At 39.7% G+C, this 18,572-nt stretch overlaps 1 protein-coding gene across 3 annotated transcripts in view; it reads left to right on the forward strand.

The window, feature by feature from the left end:
- The window catches only part of pde2a (phosphodiesterase 2A), a 191,080-nt gene extending 172,711 nt beyond the window's left edge, over positions 1-18,369 (forward strand). For all 3 annotated transcript variants that reach the window (XM_015022714.1, XM_015022723.1, XM_015022731.1), the window contains 15 exons: positions 2,866-2,940; positions 3,541-3,582; positions 4,326-4,394; positions 4,485-4,615; positions 8,857-8,968; positions 9,815-9,854; positions 10,351-10,414; positions 10,669-10,750; positions 13,215-13,389; positions 14,474-14,586; positions 16,686-16,763; positions 16,852-16,974; positions 17,090-17,160; positions 17,980-18,102; positions 18,189-18,369. In XM_015022714.1, coding sequence (XP_014878200.1) covers positions 2,866-2,940; positions 3,541-3,582; positions 4,326-4,394; positions 4,485-4,615; positions 8,857-8,968; positions 9,815-9,854; positions 10,351-10,414; positions 10,669-10,750; positions 13,215-13,389; positions 14,474-14,586; positions 16,686-16,763; positions 16,852-16,974; positions 17,090-17,160; positions 17,980-18,102; positions 18,189-18,354 — 1,464 coding nt within the window. In that variant the 3' untranslated portion in view covers positions 18,355-18,369. The remainder of the gene's footprint in view (positions 1-2,865; positions 2,941-3,540; positions 3,583-4,325; positions 4,395-4,484; positions 4,616-8,856; positions 8,969-9,814; positions 9,855-10,350; positions 10,415-10,668; positions 10,751-13,214; positions 13,390-14,473; positions 14,587-16,685; positions 16,764-16,851; positions 16,975-17,089; positions 17,161-17,979; positions 18,103-18,188) is intronic.
- Positions 18,370-18,572: the final 203 nt, after the last annotated feature.

Genomic DNA, 18,572 nt, shown 5'->3' on the forward strand with positions numbered 1-18,572 from the left:
TATTGGGGGGGACATGTTCCCTCCGTCCCCCCCGCTTCCTACGCCTATGTTTGCCACCACAAAAAATGAAGAGGGAAGCAAGAAAGGTAGAAAAATCTCCAAAGACCACTGCAAGAGAACTGCAGCAAAGCTTTTAGTGTGATATTATGCTGCTCTTGCACTAAAAGATCACTTTTATATTAACGCTCTTTAGAGTTCTTTATAGGTTGTATGAATATTTTCTGTTCGGTTGGGTGAACTTTATTTGTAAATCAAACAGTAAAAAGGTCCGTACCTGGATTAGAAAGCAGCCAGTGAGGATCGGTGGGAGAAATGGGATTAGACTGGTTTCTGTCAGACCTGCTGTTGTGTATTTGGATCAGCTGGAGGGATATTTTTGCATCCTAATAAATAGGAATTACAGCAGGTTAGACTTTAAAGTAGCAAAAACAAAATCCTTCCTTCTCTTCCTGAAACAGCAGGGCTATAATATAATCATGTGCTGCTGAACTCAGGCGATACCAGCTACTTGTTTGGCACGCGAATTAAATAGGAAATATCGAAATGAAAAATAATGGCTGTGTTACTGATGGCAAACGTGAAACCATTACAAGTGTTTCTAACAACTTGTTTCTACTTGTGTAGTTTTATTGCCTTACTGGTTTAATTGGGCTACAATGATAACTATTTGTTGAGTGTAACCTTCATGAAAACGAAAAAGAATGACTCACCAGTCCTATGAACACATCATGTATGAGTATCTACAGTATCCTTCTTCCTGAAGTTTGTTTTCTAGGTGAATATAGATTGAAACTCTGCTTTCATACTATATTCATTGTGGCTCCTTCTTGCACTCCTGAAGAATAAACTGAAGTTTGCTGCCTAATACAAGCTGTCATTTGAGAAAATTAATATGCATTGTGTTTTAAGCAATTTAAGTAACATAAGAGGTGATTTAGCCACTTGACTGCTGAAGTCAAACACACCTTCCTGCACCTGTGCGTCTTTGGGACCAACTGAGTGTTATTGAACTGCTGTGCAGCGTCGGATCAGCCTGCGTGCACTACATCTCTCCCCCAACACCTCTAAACACGTAATTCAGCTTTTTCCTTTGTATAAAGCGATAGACTGCACATTTTAACAGAATGTGCGCTGCTGTTAGAATGTATTTCATTTAAGTAGTGATTCGTTTGGCCTGTTCATTGCTGTAGAAATGAGGAAGGAGAAAAGGGGGAAGCAGGAGATTGTTGTTCCCGAAGAATCATCAGTTTTGTGCTGAAAGCTCCGAGTAGTTCTTATGGGATTAACAGCATTTGTGAAAAATAAATAAATAAAATAGAGGTGGATGGGGTTTATTACTGTGTGTGGGCGCAGCGACATGTTGTCTATGGGTGTGCATGTTCCTGCTGAATGTGCACATACATGTGTTCTTCCCAGAGGCTGATGTTTGTGACTTGGGGGTGAGCTTGTTGGCAGTAGAGGCTGTGTATTCCTGCCTTGCTTGTTCTCCATCCAGATATGTGGATTACAGGGAAGAATGGTGGGTGTCGGTATGTGTGCGTGCGTGCGTGCGTGCGTGCGTGCGTGCGTGCGTGTGTGTGTGACAGTGTATTTCACTCTATGAATGTGAATAGAGCATTTCTCTTCCCACGTAGCAGGAGGAAATTGGTTGAATTTCAGCAGGTAGAATAAAAGCGTCGGAAAGACTGGGGGCATGCATACCATGTCAATTACATGAGAGCTTCATATACCCTTTCTTTTATTTTTGTCTGAGTTTTGTGACCTAAATTTAAAGTATTTACTTTACAGAAACTATAGCATATTTTCTTATTTTTGTTATTTTATGTTTAGATGAGATAATCCCTTCTACTCTAGTCTAGTCCTAGTCAAAGCCCATGAGTTAAGGCAAGACTTTTCATACAGTAAATGATAGATGGTTTCTCTCTAATCTGACCAAATTTGGGCTATTTTGCAACAAGAAATGGGCAAACCTATCATTGCAAAACTGGTAGAGAGACATTTATTTAATTGCACTGGAATTAAAGAGGGCCAAATACAAATGTACACCACACTACTTAACATGAAAAAAAAAATAAATTTAGAGTTTCAAGGACTATGAACTCTTTTGCAACTAACTACACATTGTGTAGTTTCAGTGGGCATAAATCTAACTGCGAAGCAGCTACAGCTGCTAAGCTATAACTGCTCAATATATTGCCTCAAAGGAGCCAGATATTGTGATAATATTTCCTGTGAAGTCCTTGTGCATGACCATGGCAGCATGATCTGCAGTGTCTTTGAAAAATGAGGGGAGGTGGGCAAGTGCAGGTGAGAAAAAGATGCGTAAATAAACTAATAAACTTAAATCTTTATTAGTCATGTTGTTACGAAACAGAATAATCCAGCAAAGACCTTGCAGCTGAATGATTCATTAGTCAAGTCAAAAGGTATTACAGCATCTTATCGAGCAAATGAAAAATAATCCTGTAAATATGGTCAGATACTGAAAGCAAGTAAAAAAAAAAAAAACAGCTTAGTTTTGAGAGACCTTCAAAGAGATTGAAAAATATAGATTAAAACCTATTTAAAAGATTCTGAGAAAGCCTGACTGCTTGGAAGCAAAATAAACAGAAATAAAGGAGAAAGACATTTACATAGGCAATAGGGATTCATTTAATTTTTTATCTGAAAAACATCAAATTCAATGGTGCAGCAAAGCATTAAAGATTACATTAAAATATTGCCAAAGTGGAGCTCCAGGTAATTTCATTGCTCTTTGATTTCTAACTAAAATGGCCGGAGTCATCTGGCTGGATCCGGTTTTGTTGTAGTTTGTGATTTTGTGTACGCAGTTTGGGCTGATGTTGTGTTTCTCTTCCTGTGCAGCTGCAGCAGCAGACCAAGTCTCAGTGTTGCTGTTTGTTGCTGGTGTCTGAGGACAACCACCAGCTATTCTGCCAGGTGACCACAGTCAGACCGTTGAAGCCAAATCTTTATTTACACAGTATGAAAGACACACAACCACTTTTTTTATTCTATGTGGCTAACTTTAAGTCACATTAAGATTTCCTTATATTAGGCAATTTTATTATTATTAATCTATTGTAAAATTTTTAACACTCCTTAAAGGCGGAGGTTTGAAAAATCTCTATGTTCTTTGGTAAAGTTTGTATTTAAACTTTATGACTTCAGTCAAATGTTTCCGGTGTTGTTTCACAAGGTCATAATCGCTTACACCTTCTTAGCTTCGCCTATAAATTTTCTATGGGACTTAGATCAGGACTTTGTGATGGGCACAAACATCAACTTTGTTGCTCTTGAGTCATTTTGTAACCAATTTGGCAACACGATTAGGGTCATTCACTCTCGATCACACTGGTTTTCATTATATGTTTTTAAAATGCCACAAGGAAACAACGTTCAAACGTTCAACCTCTTTTCTTCACACACTGAGACATAAACAGATAGATTATAGCCGTCTACAGTTTCTGCTGTGATTTGGAACTAAATTCAAACCTAGCATTTAAATAGTTTGTAACCTTTGACCTTTGTTACATTTAGGTGGTTGGAGACAAAGTGCTGGAGGAGGAGATCAGCTTCCCGGTGAGACAGAGAAAGAAAAACACAATGGATTTATTTTCTTGTATTTGTAGATCTGTAATGTTCCCTCTGAGACCGTTTGCTTATTAATCAATTGCCTATTTGTTTGATCATCCATATTTCAAATGTTTCTTAATCAGTCATTCCCTTCTTTTATTCACTGGATCCCCCGTCATCTCCTGCTTTACTGAGCTGAGGTTTTCAGGGATGTTTGTTGCTAATAATAACAATAATAAGCTTACTTAGAATACAAGTGCTGTAATCCTGCGTGTGTTTTTGACAGACACAAAAGAATAAAGCTTCCACATGCAAAAGCTCCTAATCCTCTGTAGGGGTTTGTAATTAAGAAATTTGTGCAGGAGAAGTAATCGCTTCCTTCGAGTCGCTCCGGGTCTCCTGTCCATGCTTACGCTGCAACTGTAATGTCACTAACAGGCTCTTCATTACATGGTGTGTCCCCCCCCAGGCCAATGATGTGTGAAACCTTGATGATAGCTAAGGTGAAAAGCTATGAGGGCAAAAAAGTCTTACATATCTTTCTCCTACCATAAAACATATAAAAGCCTTCATTTATTATTTGTTTTTATCAAAAAACAATCTCTAGGGACATTTTCTTCGAATATTTTTTGTCATGATTTTGGTGGGGGGTTTTTTTCCTCCCCCCCCTCCCCCCCCCACCCCCCTCACACACACACACAGTTTTCCTTTGGTCGCTTTACCCCTGTCTTTCTCTCTCAACTGTCCAGCTGATGTTTGGACGCTTTGGTCAAGTCGTGGAGAAAAAAAAGTCTATTTCCCTCCAGGACATCAGCGCTGTAAGATTCAATCCGTCTTATCTATTGATCCATCAAACTAGCCTCCTTTCTGCCCGTCTGATGTTGTCTGTGTCCTTCTCGTCCTCTCAGGAAGAACGCAGGCAGCTGTCCAGCATGCTGGGCTGTGAGATCTCCTCCATGCTTTGTGTCCCTGTTGTCAGCAGGGCCACCGGTCATGTGGTGGCGCTAGCCTGCGCTTTTAACAAGCAGGGCGGACAGAGGTGAGAGACTTCTAATTTGTCATGTTGGCCGTGTGTCCTTTTAAAGCTCGGTAATTGCAGAATATCGTATCCCACCCTTGCGCGTCTTCATGCCAAAATGCATCAAGACTATTTGAGACTGCTGACTCTTAGGAGAAGCAACAATTTATGCAACAGTAATTTTGAGATGAGGTCTGATTAGATTAGCTAATTTGCCTGGATTTGTTGAGTTTGCAGAGGATTTGACATCTTACTGGCAGCAGGATGGTTACAATCTAAATGAAGTGGAGGAGCTAGCTGCATTTACTTAAAGAGAGAGGAAAAGCCCATTGAGAAGTAAAACTACATACCAGAGCAGGGTTTATCGCCCAGGGCAGCATAAAATTAGGACCAACACAAATACTCAATATTTATTTTTTAAGGCATGCGTCAGTCGCACCAAAGCTAAGCTTTCTATTGCTCTTTTTGTTGTTCAGTCATTGTTATGTGAATGTTGTTTGCAGCTCCCTGGAATCTAAATATGGCAAGGATGAAGAAAGACCAATAATTAATTCAAATTAAGGACTTTAATGATTCACTATATATGCAAAATGAATTAGTCCTTTGCAGGAATATCAGCATTAGTGAATAACATGTATTTGAAGTCTGAAAGGCTCAAGGAGAGGCCCGGGGCCATGCTGTTGCCGTTTTCCACTGAAAGTTTAGGAAATGACGGCTCTAAAAACAAATATAACCTTTCATGCCTCCTGTTAGATTGACACAGCGTTCCTTTTAAAGTTACAAATTACGCTGATTGGCAAGTTTAAGACTGCAACACAGATAAAGATGTGTGCACTGAAGCACCAGCTTCCTTCACAAGCTCAAAATACACAGAAATGACTCAATTTAATGATCTTCTAACTGCTTATATTATATGGAAATTATGGAAATGTTTATTTAGTTAATTGGAGTAGAAAGTGTTTATTATGTCTTCATGAGTATCGCACAACAATGCAAATTCCCTGAAATAGGAAGTTCATGATTTGATTCGTTGCACTTTATCAGACATGAGTTGTTTTCAACTTGCTGTGAGTCTGATGCTTGTTGTTGAATACAGATTTCCAATTGTTCAGTAATAGTTTACTAATGAGCTTCTTGTGTTAAAAGATGCATTTCTTGTGTGTGTTTACCTTTCACATTTTGTCAAATTAAAACCACGACATTCAATTAAATTTTATTAGCATTTTAATGTGATGAACCAACTCAAAGCAGTTTATCACTGTAAAGCGAGAGGAAATCTTGCATAAAAAATTTTATATAAAATTTTATTTTTTCCCCTTTCTTCACAAAATTGCTCAATTTCAGTCAGAATGGACAGCACCTTTAAATCTATATTTAAGTCCTGACATACCGTCTCATTTCTACTTAGGTTGGGACTTTGACTGAGCCAATGTAACGCTTCCATATGCTTCGATCTAAAGCATTCAGCTGCAGCTCTGCTTAGGGTTGTCCTCAGTTTTACGTGTTTAGCTGTCTTTGATTAGATTTTCTCCCATCTGCCCTTACCCATCTACTTTTTTTCCCAATCAAGAAAAGCAATTTCACATCATAATACAACTATAATCATGCTTTATCATTTGGTCTGGGTGTACAAGCTGATTAGGTGTATGTTAACACACATAGAGCTTTTTGTCACCGCCGCTCAGAGAAACTTACAGTTATCGTCTTCACCACACAATATTTGGCATGTAGGTCAACATTTTGCTGTTTCCCTGAATCAAATGACGGGTGTGTTGGATGCAGTTATGTTCTGCAGAGTCCCGCTAAAGACGTAATCGGTTGATTTAGGTGTTTTGGACAAGGAACGCATCTAAATGTAGCAGAACTCCAGCCTTAGATGGCTGGACTCCCACACTTTCATATAAAAGCCAGTTTTGTGGAGTGCACAACCAATAAATGTCATGACAAATAGTTCTCCTTCTTGAGCCATGAAGGCTCTGGATTAAGGTCCAGTTTCTGAAGACCTTGGCTAGTATTGTGCCTTTGTACCAGATTTCCAGAAAGTCACTCTCTAAAGCTGCCACCTACATAACCCTCAAAAACTCCTGAGAGAAACTAGACTTTCATTCAAATCACAGGAGGAAAAAAAAAAAAAAACTCAGAAGGTTGCTGATTGCGCTCCATCAGTATCGCTATTATATATTCTTATGCGCTCTTCCCAAACTAAGCAAAGCTTTGCCTCATCAGTGACAAGTGTTTGGACTGTTGGTCGGGCCCATCTTTGAAGGCTGTGAAATGTTTCTCTGACTGTCGGGCCTCTGACAGAACGTCCAGACTTAAAGCGCGCCCTCGACTGCATGCCGCTGCACTTTAAAACCCATGTCCACTCATCCTCCCTTTGTGTGTGTGTGTGTGTGTGTGAGCAGATGGGTGTGATGATGATGAGGATGAGGATAATGGCGGTGTGATGATCTGGAGTCAGGTCATGAGTCTAACAGCAGCGGGTGGTTTGGCTGCCTGATTTGGCAGCAGCGGGTTTTGGCGTGTCTCCTCGGTGTGTGTTTGTCTCTGTGCGCTGCCAGGAGCAATGCCGTTATCTCCTGAATGCAGAAGTCAGGGAAAAAGCTCTCTATTTTTTATTTTTTTATCACCATGGTTGTGTTTGTTAAAGTATGCAGAGGAGTTTATTGGTATATTGTTTTTATTTTTTTCCTCATATGCATACACCCTCATGAGATGGATGAGAAGGGATCATGTCTGATCATTTCACTCAGTAGTGGCTGGCGTCTCATTACCATGGTGAGTGCTGCAGGATTAGGGTTTCCACGGAGCAAATAACGCAGTCAGTCTGGTCTTTGCTCCGAACGCAGTGAAACAGATGAACTTTGCCATCATTATAAAGATTACATATGCAGAGTTTGTTTGTGTGCAAAGTAAAATATGGCCTCATACGTCCCCAGCAGCACAGCATGGCAGCGGTAATAGGTTCATAACTCATGTTTTACAACCAGAAAACTCCACAAACAGAGGAAACAGAAAAATGGTAGTGCTCAAAATACCAAAAAATGATTTTTGTTAGATCAACCTTAATGCAAGGAATAGGGCCAACGCAGAGAACCTTTTGTTTTTCATATATTAGACAATATCCATGTTTTGGAAGCCCAGAGCTGCCGCTTGTTAGGCTTGTTTCCAAGATATGGAAGAATTTCAAAATATCTTTCTCTCCAGCACGGCAGCCGGGTCTACTGCAGAGTTACAAAGAGCTATTTCATAACCAAAATCTTCTATTTGTTGTGTATTGTGCACTCTCTTTCTGCAGTATACATGTATTTTACGGTTTTTAGAAAAGGACTCCCACTGGCTACTTTTCAACCTGTGGGGATGGAGACCAGACGATGTCATGACTGCAAATAACTGCCTGTTACCACAGAAAATGATCCTCCAGTCTCAGCGTAGCTCTCCTGGGTGTCAGTCACAGAGATTTCCCAGATGCAGGCTCCTGTCTCTGTTGACAGGATCCTTGTGTGTCTGATCTGGGACCAGGAAAGACCCTCGAGCCCATAACAACGTGCCACTGCTCTCTATAGGAGGTGACAGATAACTGCAGCCAATTACATGAGCCATTATGGTCACATTTTTGGTGTTTAGAAAGATTCCCAACCTGCAGGAAAACTGGTTTCATTATTGTTTTGTTTTTTTTTTCCCCACTCTAGACATTTTGCTGTGACTTTGTTCTTTTACGTTACCCGTTTCTGCATTACTGTCTTAATGAGTTTTTGACTGATTGGAACAGAAAATGTCACCCAAGCAGAAGCAGAAAATAATTTTTCGATTTGTTCAGCAAAATTATCCAGTAGGGGAACATTTTTATTAGCTGTAAGTACTATATGTGCAATTTGAGCCTTTTTATTTCACAACAACACTTGATTTGTCACCTAGGATATTTTGTTTCTTCTATGAGATGTTAATGAAACACAGAAGAGGTACAGAAGCAATTTGCATTTCTCTGAAATGAGGTGCCGTGACCCGAAACACGACGAAGCAGGGATAAAACAAAGAATTAATGCAGTGGATTAGAATGTATTAATTAGAACAAATTATTATCGCTCCCTATGAGTAAATATAACATTTAGGATTTAAAACTATAGTAAAAACAATGTTTATTAAAATGTTCTAGAGCTAAAGAAAAAACACTCAGAGACTTTTTACTGCAACATGAATAATACATTAAGAGGAGATTAAGTGTATAACTCTCACTGTTTGACTTTGTTTGTGTTCTGCAGACATGCAGAGGCAGACGAACACGTCATCCAGCACTGTTTCTGCTACACCTCAACAGTCCTCACTTCAACTCTGGCCTTTCAGAAAGAACAGAAACTAAAAGTGGAATGCCAGGTATCGCACATTTCCCCACTCACTCGCAAGTTTACATGCGCCTATCGTTAATGTGAAAGTCATAATAATTTGGTCTTTAAATGATTGATTTGAAGTACCCTGTCTTTAAAGTGCGCGTTATTATGTTCAAATGTACAGTTGGTTTTCGCTAAACCAACCTAAATATGCTAATATATCCATTTGCCCCCACTAATAATAATTCTTAATGGATATTTTGAAATAGTAAAGTTAATTTTAAAGCTTAGTTTTACTCTGGCCTTTCGATTCCAAAGCCGGTTTTGGTGTGCGTTTGACATCATCGTCCTGCGAGAACACCAACCGGTGCCCCGGCTGCTACTTTCCATCTGTTTAATTTGTGCTAACAAGGGGAAAATCCAAGCTAGTCCTTCTTCGCTATCCCTATTGCTTTGCTCGGTGCACCAGTACCACTGGTAATAAAGCAGACGCCCAAAGCCTCCAATGTTTGCCAGCTGGTTTGGTTTGAAAGCTTCACCTTGACCAAACATTCATCTTTCAGTGTGGCCAAATATTTTCAACCTCTGACTTGTCTGACCATAAAACTAGGTAACAAAAACCGTGTGGATTTTCTGCGGCTTGCTGAGAGATATTTCTCCGTATATTAAAGGGAACACACACTGTCTGCATAGTTTCAGCCTGAGAAAATCTTCCATAAATTCAAACTTGTGCACCCAATTCTCGGTTTTAAAATCCTTCCGATTGCATTTTCCATTATTAGTCAAGTTGTTCATAATTAGCGCAGCATTCACATGACGATGAAGGAATGTGCTTTACGCTGTGAAGCTGTTTTTTGATGAGCTTGTTATTGTCCACCGTTTCCCTTTTTAGGCACTTCTGCAAGTAGCCAAGAACCTCTTCACACACTTGGGTACGTCTCTTTCCCCATCTCTGTCTGAATGTCCAGTGAACAGACACTGCTGGAACATCTGCTTTGCTGGCAGATATTTAAATGCTCACCTTTGATGCCAAACGGTGCACATAATTGAATGAGATATTACTGACCGTAAAGGTGATAATGTCCAGAATCATAATAATAAACTTAAAAGGGCATTAAAAATGATGGCTCTGCCATCCTCACACTCCCATTCTTATAAAACAGCCAGCAGCCACAGCAGAACATGTCATTGTTGATTTATCATGATTGCGAGAACAAAAATTGATCCAGTGTTAGAGCAAATTGCCACTCACTGGACTGAACCCATGATTACAAAAGCTCTTATCAGCTTGTGCTGTTGATCCTCAGGTACTCATGTTGTAATCTCTGTTTCTGTCTGCCTGGGCTCTATCGTACTGCTATAATTTTCTCTGTTTTCTTTTGGATTCCTCCCTCTTTCTGTCTCTTCCTCTCACCCCGATTCCTCCAGATGATGTGTCAGTGCTGCTACAGGAAATAATTGTGGAGGCCAGGAACCTGAGCGACGCAGAGATGTAAGCCCTCTGATTTATCCTAACAAGGACGTTTTAATGCATGTCGGAAAGAGAGAGCATGCCTTTGTAGACTGGAAATCTCTTTATCTCTATTTGCAAAAAGGCTACTTCTGCTATTTGTTCTCAACCAACTTGCCTGATTTGATTAAAGTTGCAAATTGACTTGAAGTAGAATGAGAAAAACCTCTGTGAACTCACCGGCTTTGCTCTGTTTTCCGTCGCCTTTCTGATTTTGCCTCTCTCCGCTCTCCTAGCTGTTCAGTGTTCCTGCTGGATCGGGTTAGCCATGAGCTAGTGGCAAAGGTGTTTGATGGCGGTGTTGTTAGCGACGAAGAGGTAAAGCAATCAAGAATAATTTGTTCGATGTGAAAACTAGGTATACATATTAAATTGCAAAGTTTTGTTTATGGTCTATCTTCAAATAAACATAACCTCAGATGAGCAGAAATCACCCACTGTCATTACTATGTATTAAACAAAGTTCAATAATGCCAATCAAATGCTCTGTGTTAATCATGCGGGATAAACACCTGTAAAAAGAAGAATGTTTTGATGCTTTAGAGCAGTGCCATACAAAAACATCAACTCTTCAGGTTTCAGAGAAGCAATTCTTCAGACTTAGAAATGTTAGAGGGCAATGTCCAAATATCTGGCCTCGATTGTCCTGCAGCAACAAAGACTGCAGACCAGTGGGAAAGACAGTAACTAATCTTTGTAGAATCATCAAGTTTACCCAGAGGTCAGACAGTACAATGCTCAGAGAAATTTCAAATAAAATATTTCAGACCCCGCAGTCCTCAAGCTCTTATATTAGATGTCAAAGTTCATGGCAGTTCAGTTAGAAAAAGACTGAACAGGGAAGACTTGCTTAGTTGCAGACAGAAAGCCTCTTCAGTGTAGATGGAAAATGGCTCCAGGTCTTGAACTAAAGTCTGGAAAAGGTTCATTTGAAGACATAAGAGCAAAGTGGACATGTTTATCTACAATGCATAGCAAATTGCCTGATGGGAACCAAATAAGACATTTATTAAATTAAGTTTTCTTTGGACCTATTGAACTAGCAGCTACCGTCAACTCTGCCCTAAGCATACACAAGTCTATTGGAGCTAAAAGTGGGACCATTTTTTACAACTTTGGAGTTTGGCTGAAGCCTTGCTTTGCAACATCTAAAAAAAGAAAGACTGGAAAAAAAATGTTGCAGAGCTCCAGTTCAGTCATAGAAGTCAAGCTAAATAAAGTACTGCAAAGGTACCCAAAAGCCTTTTTCTCTCTCAATTGGAATGTTTTCCTAGACCTCCAAGACTTTTCAGCCAAATGTTGAAAACCTTTTTCCAGCACAAAGTCATGAAGCAATTGAACGCTTTCCCGCTTTCCAAACCATACCAGAATACTACCAGCACAGGTATCCCATCTGTACTAGGATCTTCCCTTACAATAAGTGGAATTTCCTAATAAAATATAGAAGATTTCTCCACCTCCACCATCAGTTTCAGCCCTTCTGATGAGAAGCATCATCTGCAGAATTTTAATTTCTTTTAGTACAGAATGGGGTGCACTGCAGAACAAATATTTTATTATCTGTGTGCCTGTGTTTGTCTGAAGCATCATGCACGCAAAATCCAAAATCATTTTTCAAATTAAGCTCAGTCCAATCTTTATGGACAATTTGGACAGGTGTGCACTTCTTTCCAGCTGGGACTCCTACTGTGTAGAAGGGGCAGCAAACATGAATCTCGATGTCCAACGGGCCAAAGTTTGGTCAGGTTTGCAGATTATTGTTGCCGTGTTACCAAAAGTGTTGGAATAAATTAGGCTACATGGGGCACTAACAGTCATGTGTTGGTGTTATTTGGCTCACCAGTGAATTACCTTGGTGTTAGGTCTGCACACCCACTCTTTGTTCAAATTCTCAAATGGCCAATCTGGCCAGGTGCACGCAGACCACATGCCATGGAGAACCCACCACTGCTGCTCTCAGGCTCCTAAACCCAGGGAAAAAAAGTTTGACTGCTGTCATGATAACAAAGCACCATAAATCTTTGGTGCAAGCTCAAAACAGTTTCTCCACATGCCTTAAAACTGATAAGTTGTTGTGTTATTCCTGCTAAAGCTAAACTCTACAAGCTGAGAAACATTAGGGTAATCCACTCAGCAATATGTCATATTAGGTGCAGAATGTCATTTAATACGCCACATTAAATTAATACAAACTTTATACAGTAGCAAAGCATTTCCAGGAGTGACAGGATGATGCATGCAGCTGCAGACCATGAGAGGTCACTGAATAGTTTAATGGGTATAAAATTAATGTGAATAATATATTACACCAGGTTTTAACCCAGTTTAACATTAAATTAGGCAGTCGCTTTGGGAAGAATGATGATCTTACCCTCCAGTAAAGCTCCGGGGACTGTTATAGCGAATGCTAATGTGCAGTGAAGCTGTTGTGTGGGCACATGGTTGCCCAGCACCTTACAACATCCCTTTGATATCGAATGATCCTGTAATTTGTCTCTTGTCTCATTGTGTGTATTCGACTTTTTTAAATGTACTTTTTCCACGTAGTGACTTATCCAGCATCTTCCTTTTGGCCCAGTTGTCTCACAAGGATTCGGCAGCGTTTGCAGCATCAACCAAAAAAGAAAGGAAGAAACTGGGGCATTTTGTGCATTTTTTAGAAAGTTGGCATGTGACAAACTGAGCCCATTAGTTGGGAGACCGAGCTGCTTGTCAACTGCTTACTCACTGTCACAGATATTTTTATTAGGTAAATGTCTTCTGTGTTTGTGTCTGAATGCAGAATGAGTTTCGTATCCCAGCCGATCAAGGCATCGCAGGCCATGTTGCAACCACCGGTCAGATTTTGAACATTAAGGATGCCTACTCCCACCCTCTCTTCTACCGCGGCGTGGACGACAGCACCGGCTTCAGGACTCGCAACATTCTCTGCTTCCCCATCAAAGACGAAAACAACGGTAAGAATGAGGTGACACATTTCCATACATTACTGCAGGTAAAAAGGACACCATTCAGTAACACTGCAGCAGTAATATATTAATGCCGCTGGAAAAGAAGTGAAGCTGCAGATAGCTACAATTCAAATGAAGCAATTACTAAAAGAAAATAGAAATACAGGAACTAGTAACTGAATAGATATTTTTAGCTATTAAAAAAATCATGTCTATTGGGATTTTTTGCACTGAAGGTGCAGAAAAATGATAAATAAGGGGAGGAAATGTGGGTAATGTTGTTTCAGGTGGCTTTTTATGCATTGTAATTAAAAGAGATCTTAATGGAGACATTTAAGTGTGCTCATTTATATGTATTTTACACATTTAGGTGCTCTGGAGACAAAAACAAAGCTCATTCTTCTTATTCAGTACTTTGTAGAGAAGCAGAATCATATTTGCTACTTTATGATGTCTTTGTAGCATTCAGTCATTTACCATGGCAACTAAAGCTATTGCATAGTATTTCAATAGCAAATTTTGTGTTTTTCCTGCACTTTCGCCTTGCGTTAACTACCCTCTCCTCCTCTTTTGTCTGAAAAAGTGAAACTACATTTTCACCCAGGTGATTGTTCAGAATAGCACAAAGAGCAGTTACATCACATCCTTGTGCCTAAATGTTAGAGTGCTCAAAGTGCACTCCAAACCCTCTTCACTGAGTTATTTCAGAAATCTCTGCTTCATGTTGACGGTGCTGCCTAAACTGTTTCTGGGCAGAGCAACTTTGCATTCAGTGCCACTTGTCTCTATATGGAAAAGTGTCTGGAGCTCAGCTGAATGGTTTAAATGCAGGTCTTTTTCTTTGCAATCAGGATCAACCACAGTGTGAAATTAATCTGAGTTAGCAGAGCTGCTCAACTCCACTTTTGTTCTGCACCTCTAACTGTTGCTTTCTTTGCCCCATTATTTTTATTCATCCTGGCATCTTTTTCTTTCCCATTTTTCTTCATCATCTACTTTCCTTGCCTTCGTCTTTCTCGCCTAATCTTTTCCTCCCACTATCGCCTCTCCTTTCTCTTGCCTCCTCTTTCTGAAATTCTCCGTCTCCTAGAGGTGATTGGTGTAGCGGAGTTGGTGAATAAAATGAACGGGCCATGGTTCAACCGCTTTGATGAAGATCTGGCCACAGCTTTCTCCATCTACTGTGGAATCAGCATTGCCCACGTAAGACTTTTCTCCCACTCACAGTCACCTTTAAATCTTTTTTTAGTCTTGCGAATGTCTTTGCGGTGGATAGATTAAAATGAATCTCTTAGAGGATTTTTTTTTTAAAATAAGAAGTAAATCAATTCTTTCAGAAAGAAGTGGTAGCATAGAGAAAATGAATTCAGCAGGACAAACAGTGAGCAACATCCTCATGACTAATTCATCCCGAGAAATGAAATATGTTGTTTTTCTGACCTTACAGTGGGTTAAAAAGTAGAAATGTACTGGTTATCCATTATTAGGATAACCAGGATACTGTACTAGGATACTGATAGGATACTGTAGGATACTGCACTTGCAACAGTGCAACAGCTCTGCACTTGCGCTGGAGCTGTTGCTAATGTGGTCAGAAAGACTGAGCTTGCCTGGGAAAATGAGATCAGTTCAGCAGGAGGGAAGGAACATCTCGCAGGAAATTCAAGCAGATCCTGTCTAATGGTAGTGATAGAGCTCCGCCCTGCACTTTAAAAACAGTTTTTATATGACAGCTTCAAAGCTAACAACAAACATTTTGCTAGAGAGAAGGTTGAGCCTCGCAACAATGACATTTACATCCTTAATGATGTTAAAGAAAATAAGACTGTGTTGTATGGCTCCACCAATACCCAGAAAGCTTTTATGTTAACATGGGATATATCCTGTTTGGAGACTCTCAGAGTGTAATTTAGAAATCAGGAGAAAGATGGGTTCTACTTTCCCTATAAGTATAAAAGAATGATGAACAGAAAGGAGGAAGTAAAAATAGAAAGGGAAGGTACCAAGGAAGGAAGGATAGAAAGAAGGGTAGAACTAAACTAAAAAGACATAAGGAAGCAATGTAGATAGGTAGCTTTTCACTCAATTAGCAATCAGTAACCTTTTTAGAGACTTGTTGCTTAATTAGTTTTACCAACAACTTGCAGGGTGTTGTTGGCTAGCACATGTTAGCTTGAACATGGGCAGCTTTAGCTCTGGTCAGCATTGCATCAGCAGTGTTTGGCTGGCCAGACTCGGTGAAGCTGCGTCTCTCAGCTCTCAAATGGTCATCAGACTGGACTTGCACCCAGCGTCGGCTATCAGCAATAATCTTGGGGAACCTGTAATTACACGCTTTCTTCTGCAGAATTCTGAATAAAACTAGGATCAAAGTGTATTCATACAGCTGGGAAAATACAGTCACCTATATATTTTTGGATCTGGAGCTTTAGAGTAAAAAACAGGCCTTCTCTCTGCCAACGAGAGAAGGTGTGCAGTTATTCCTCCTTTAAGAAACAAGTGCCTCACTTGTTTCTCAAGTGGGTGAGCTTATTTCAGCGGCTCAGTTTTGTAACCAGATATCAGTTTTTCACATGGTAAAACTCCTCTTCCTGTTGAAACTGAAAGCATGTTAATTCACTGCATTGTGGGATAAACAGTCCCCACACCAGTCTCCTGTAGTCAGTTCTTTATGGCAGGAGGTCCAACATTAACAAAAGGAAAGGAGGGAGAGAAAAAAAAGGGAATAGAAAGAAAGAAGAGAAAAATGTAAACATTGAATCAAACAAGAAGAACAAAACAGAGAAAGGAAAGAAAGAAATGTATGATTAGAGGATAAAAAAGAGAAGACTGTATTACTGTATTACAAATGAGAAAGCAGAGTTGAGCTCGAAGGAAGAGAAAAAAAATAGATCCTTATTACAATCAAATTACATCTCAGAAATATTTTATTCAACATTTCTGATTCACTGTGTTATTAATCAGCACTTGTAGAATGTGACCTTTCAGTAACTGCAGGTATTCAATAGAATATCTGCAAACTATAAAGACAAGCAATTGGGAAAAGAACAGCTTTCAAGGACACTTTTTAATCATTTGAAGATTGCCAAATACAATGTTAACCAATGCTTGCACTTTAACAGGCTATCCAGAACTGATATGTGAGCTTTAATCTGCTATGTTCAGCCGTATCTTATATCATAGGAAAGTAAAAATGAATTAAAGCAACACCATAATGAGGATTGTTTATTCACAAAGATGATTTATCTCTGTAATGAGAAACCAGCATTGTTGTTTTTGTTTGTGATTCGTATGTTCTTTAGTCTCTGCTCTACAAGAAAGTCCATGAAGCTCAGTTCAGGAACACGCTTGCCAATGAAATGATGATGTACCACATGAAGGTAACCTCACATTTACCCACGACACTAAGCATGTCTTTCCTCAGATAATGCTCCCCATTTTGTAAAATGCTTCTTGCACGTGCTGCAGGTGTCAGAGGAGGAGGTGACTAAGCTGCTTGTGACTGGAATCGAACCCGTGAAGGAGATTCATCCGTGTTTCGCCGAGTTCACCTACACTCCCCGTTCCCTTCCTGACGACACGACGCCTCATGTGAGAAAAAGAGGGAGAGGGTGTGGCGTGAAAGATAAAAAAAATGACAATCGGAAGACAAACCAGAAGAATGAGTAATATATTCTGCTCCTTGTGTGTGCGTGCATGTCTGCAGGGCGTTCTCAGCATGTTTGAAGATATGGGTTTCATCAACACGTACAAGATTGACCTGCACACTCTCGCCAGGTTAGACACTTACATCATTCCAAGTTTTGCATATGAGAGTGTGGCTGTTTTTTCTTCAGTAACCAGCCTTACTTTGATTATGTTTCTCTCCACGTTCTTCAAAAATGACTGTATTACCCCAGTTGTGAGGACAATAAGCTAAAAATACAAGTGAACAGCAACGGCTTCAAATACAAAGCATCAATTTAGAGTTACAGCCCACACCTGACACTACAACAAATGTGCATTTAGATCCCTTATATTTCTACTTACAGCAGCAGCCATATTTATTTATTCTAATTACACAAAGGATAAAATTAAGCATATTCCTTCAGTGTATCTGTAAAGGTAAAAAGTTAAAGTTAATAGCATTTCATGTCAACAGGTGAGATAGATGTTACATTTAGTGAAATATAGCTTGAACAATTTAGACAATTTTTTATTGTAGCCTGTTAATGTCCAAAAGTTGTGTTTAAAGATCAGACTGAAAACCAAAGAAATTATGGAAACAAGATTTTAATCCCTTGAGAGTTAAGTCACTGAGATTTATATCAGACTTCAGTTTTCAAATAAGTTGTGATAAAGAGCCTCTGGTGCTACATAATCAGCACTGCAGCTGAGCTGTAATACAGCCACATTTTTATTAATTCCCCTTCTGCTCTTTCAGCTCAAGGAAAGAGGTGCACTTATCAAACCGGGTCATGATGTTCAAAACCAAATTACATGCTGCAAATAAAAAAAAAAAATAAGTGGGGAAATGATGTGGCCCTTTTTATAGCACATGTCCCAGTGTCACATGATGTGATGGCAAGTATAATTAAACCGCTGCCTTGGCGACAGGTTCTGTCTGATGGTGAAGAAAGGCTATAGGGACCCTCCATACCACAACTGGATGCATGCCTTCTCCGTCTCACACTTCTGCTACCTGCTCTACAAAAACCTAGGGTTGTCCAACTACCTCGAGTGAGCACCCTTCTCCTGAATACTTGATGATTCAATGTGTGCTGTGTTGAAATGAAAATGATTCTACTTTTCCTGTTTTCATGCAGGGATATAGAGATTTTGGCTCTCTTTGTTTCCTGCATGTGCCACGATCTGGACCATCGCGGCACCAACAATTCTTTCCAAGTGGCCTCGGTGAGAATATCCACTAGAATTTCTACTACTTTTTTTTATATGGAAGCGATATTGAATAGGTACAATAATGCAAAATAATCAGCCAGAGTGTGGTTTTCATCCCATCACCTGTGACGGGATTAAAAACACCCGGTGTGATGCTAAGATGTCTCTGCGATGAGCAGCCTTTTGCTCTGGTTCACTTTAATCATACATAGCCCTGCAGCGCTAAATGACTCAAACACACAGGCAGAAACATGGTGCAACAAAGGGCATACCCAGATAGCACAGAATGATTGAAACAACATTGAATCAAT

This window comes from Poecilia latipinna, unplaced genomic scaffold (assembly GCF_001443285.1).
Source record: "Poecilia latipinna isolate Pla-1442-1.1 unplaced genomic scaffold, P_latipinna-1.0 Scaffold87, whole genome shotgun sequence".
Lineage (NCBI taxonomy): Eukaryota > Metazoa > Chordata > Actinopteri > Cyprinodontiformes > Poeciliidae > Poecilia > Poecilia latipinna.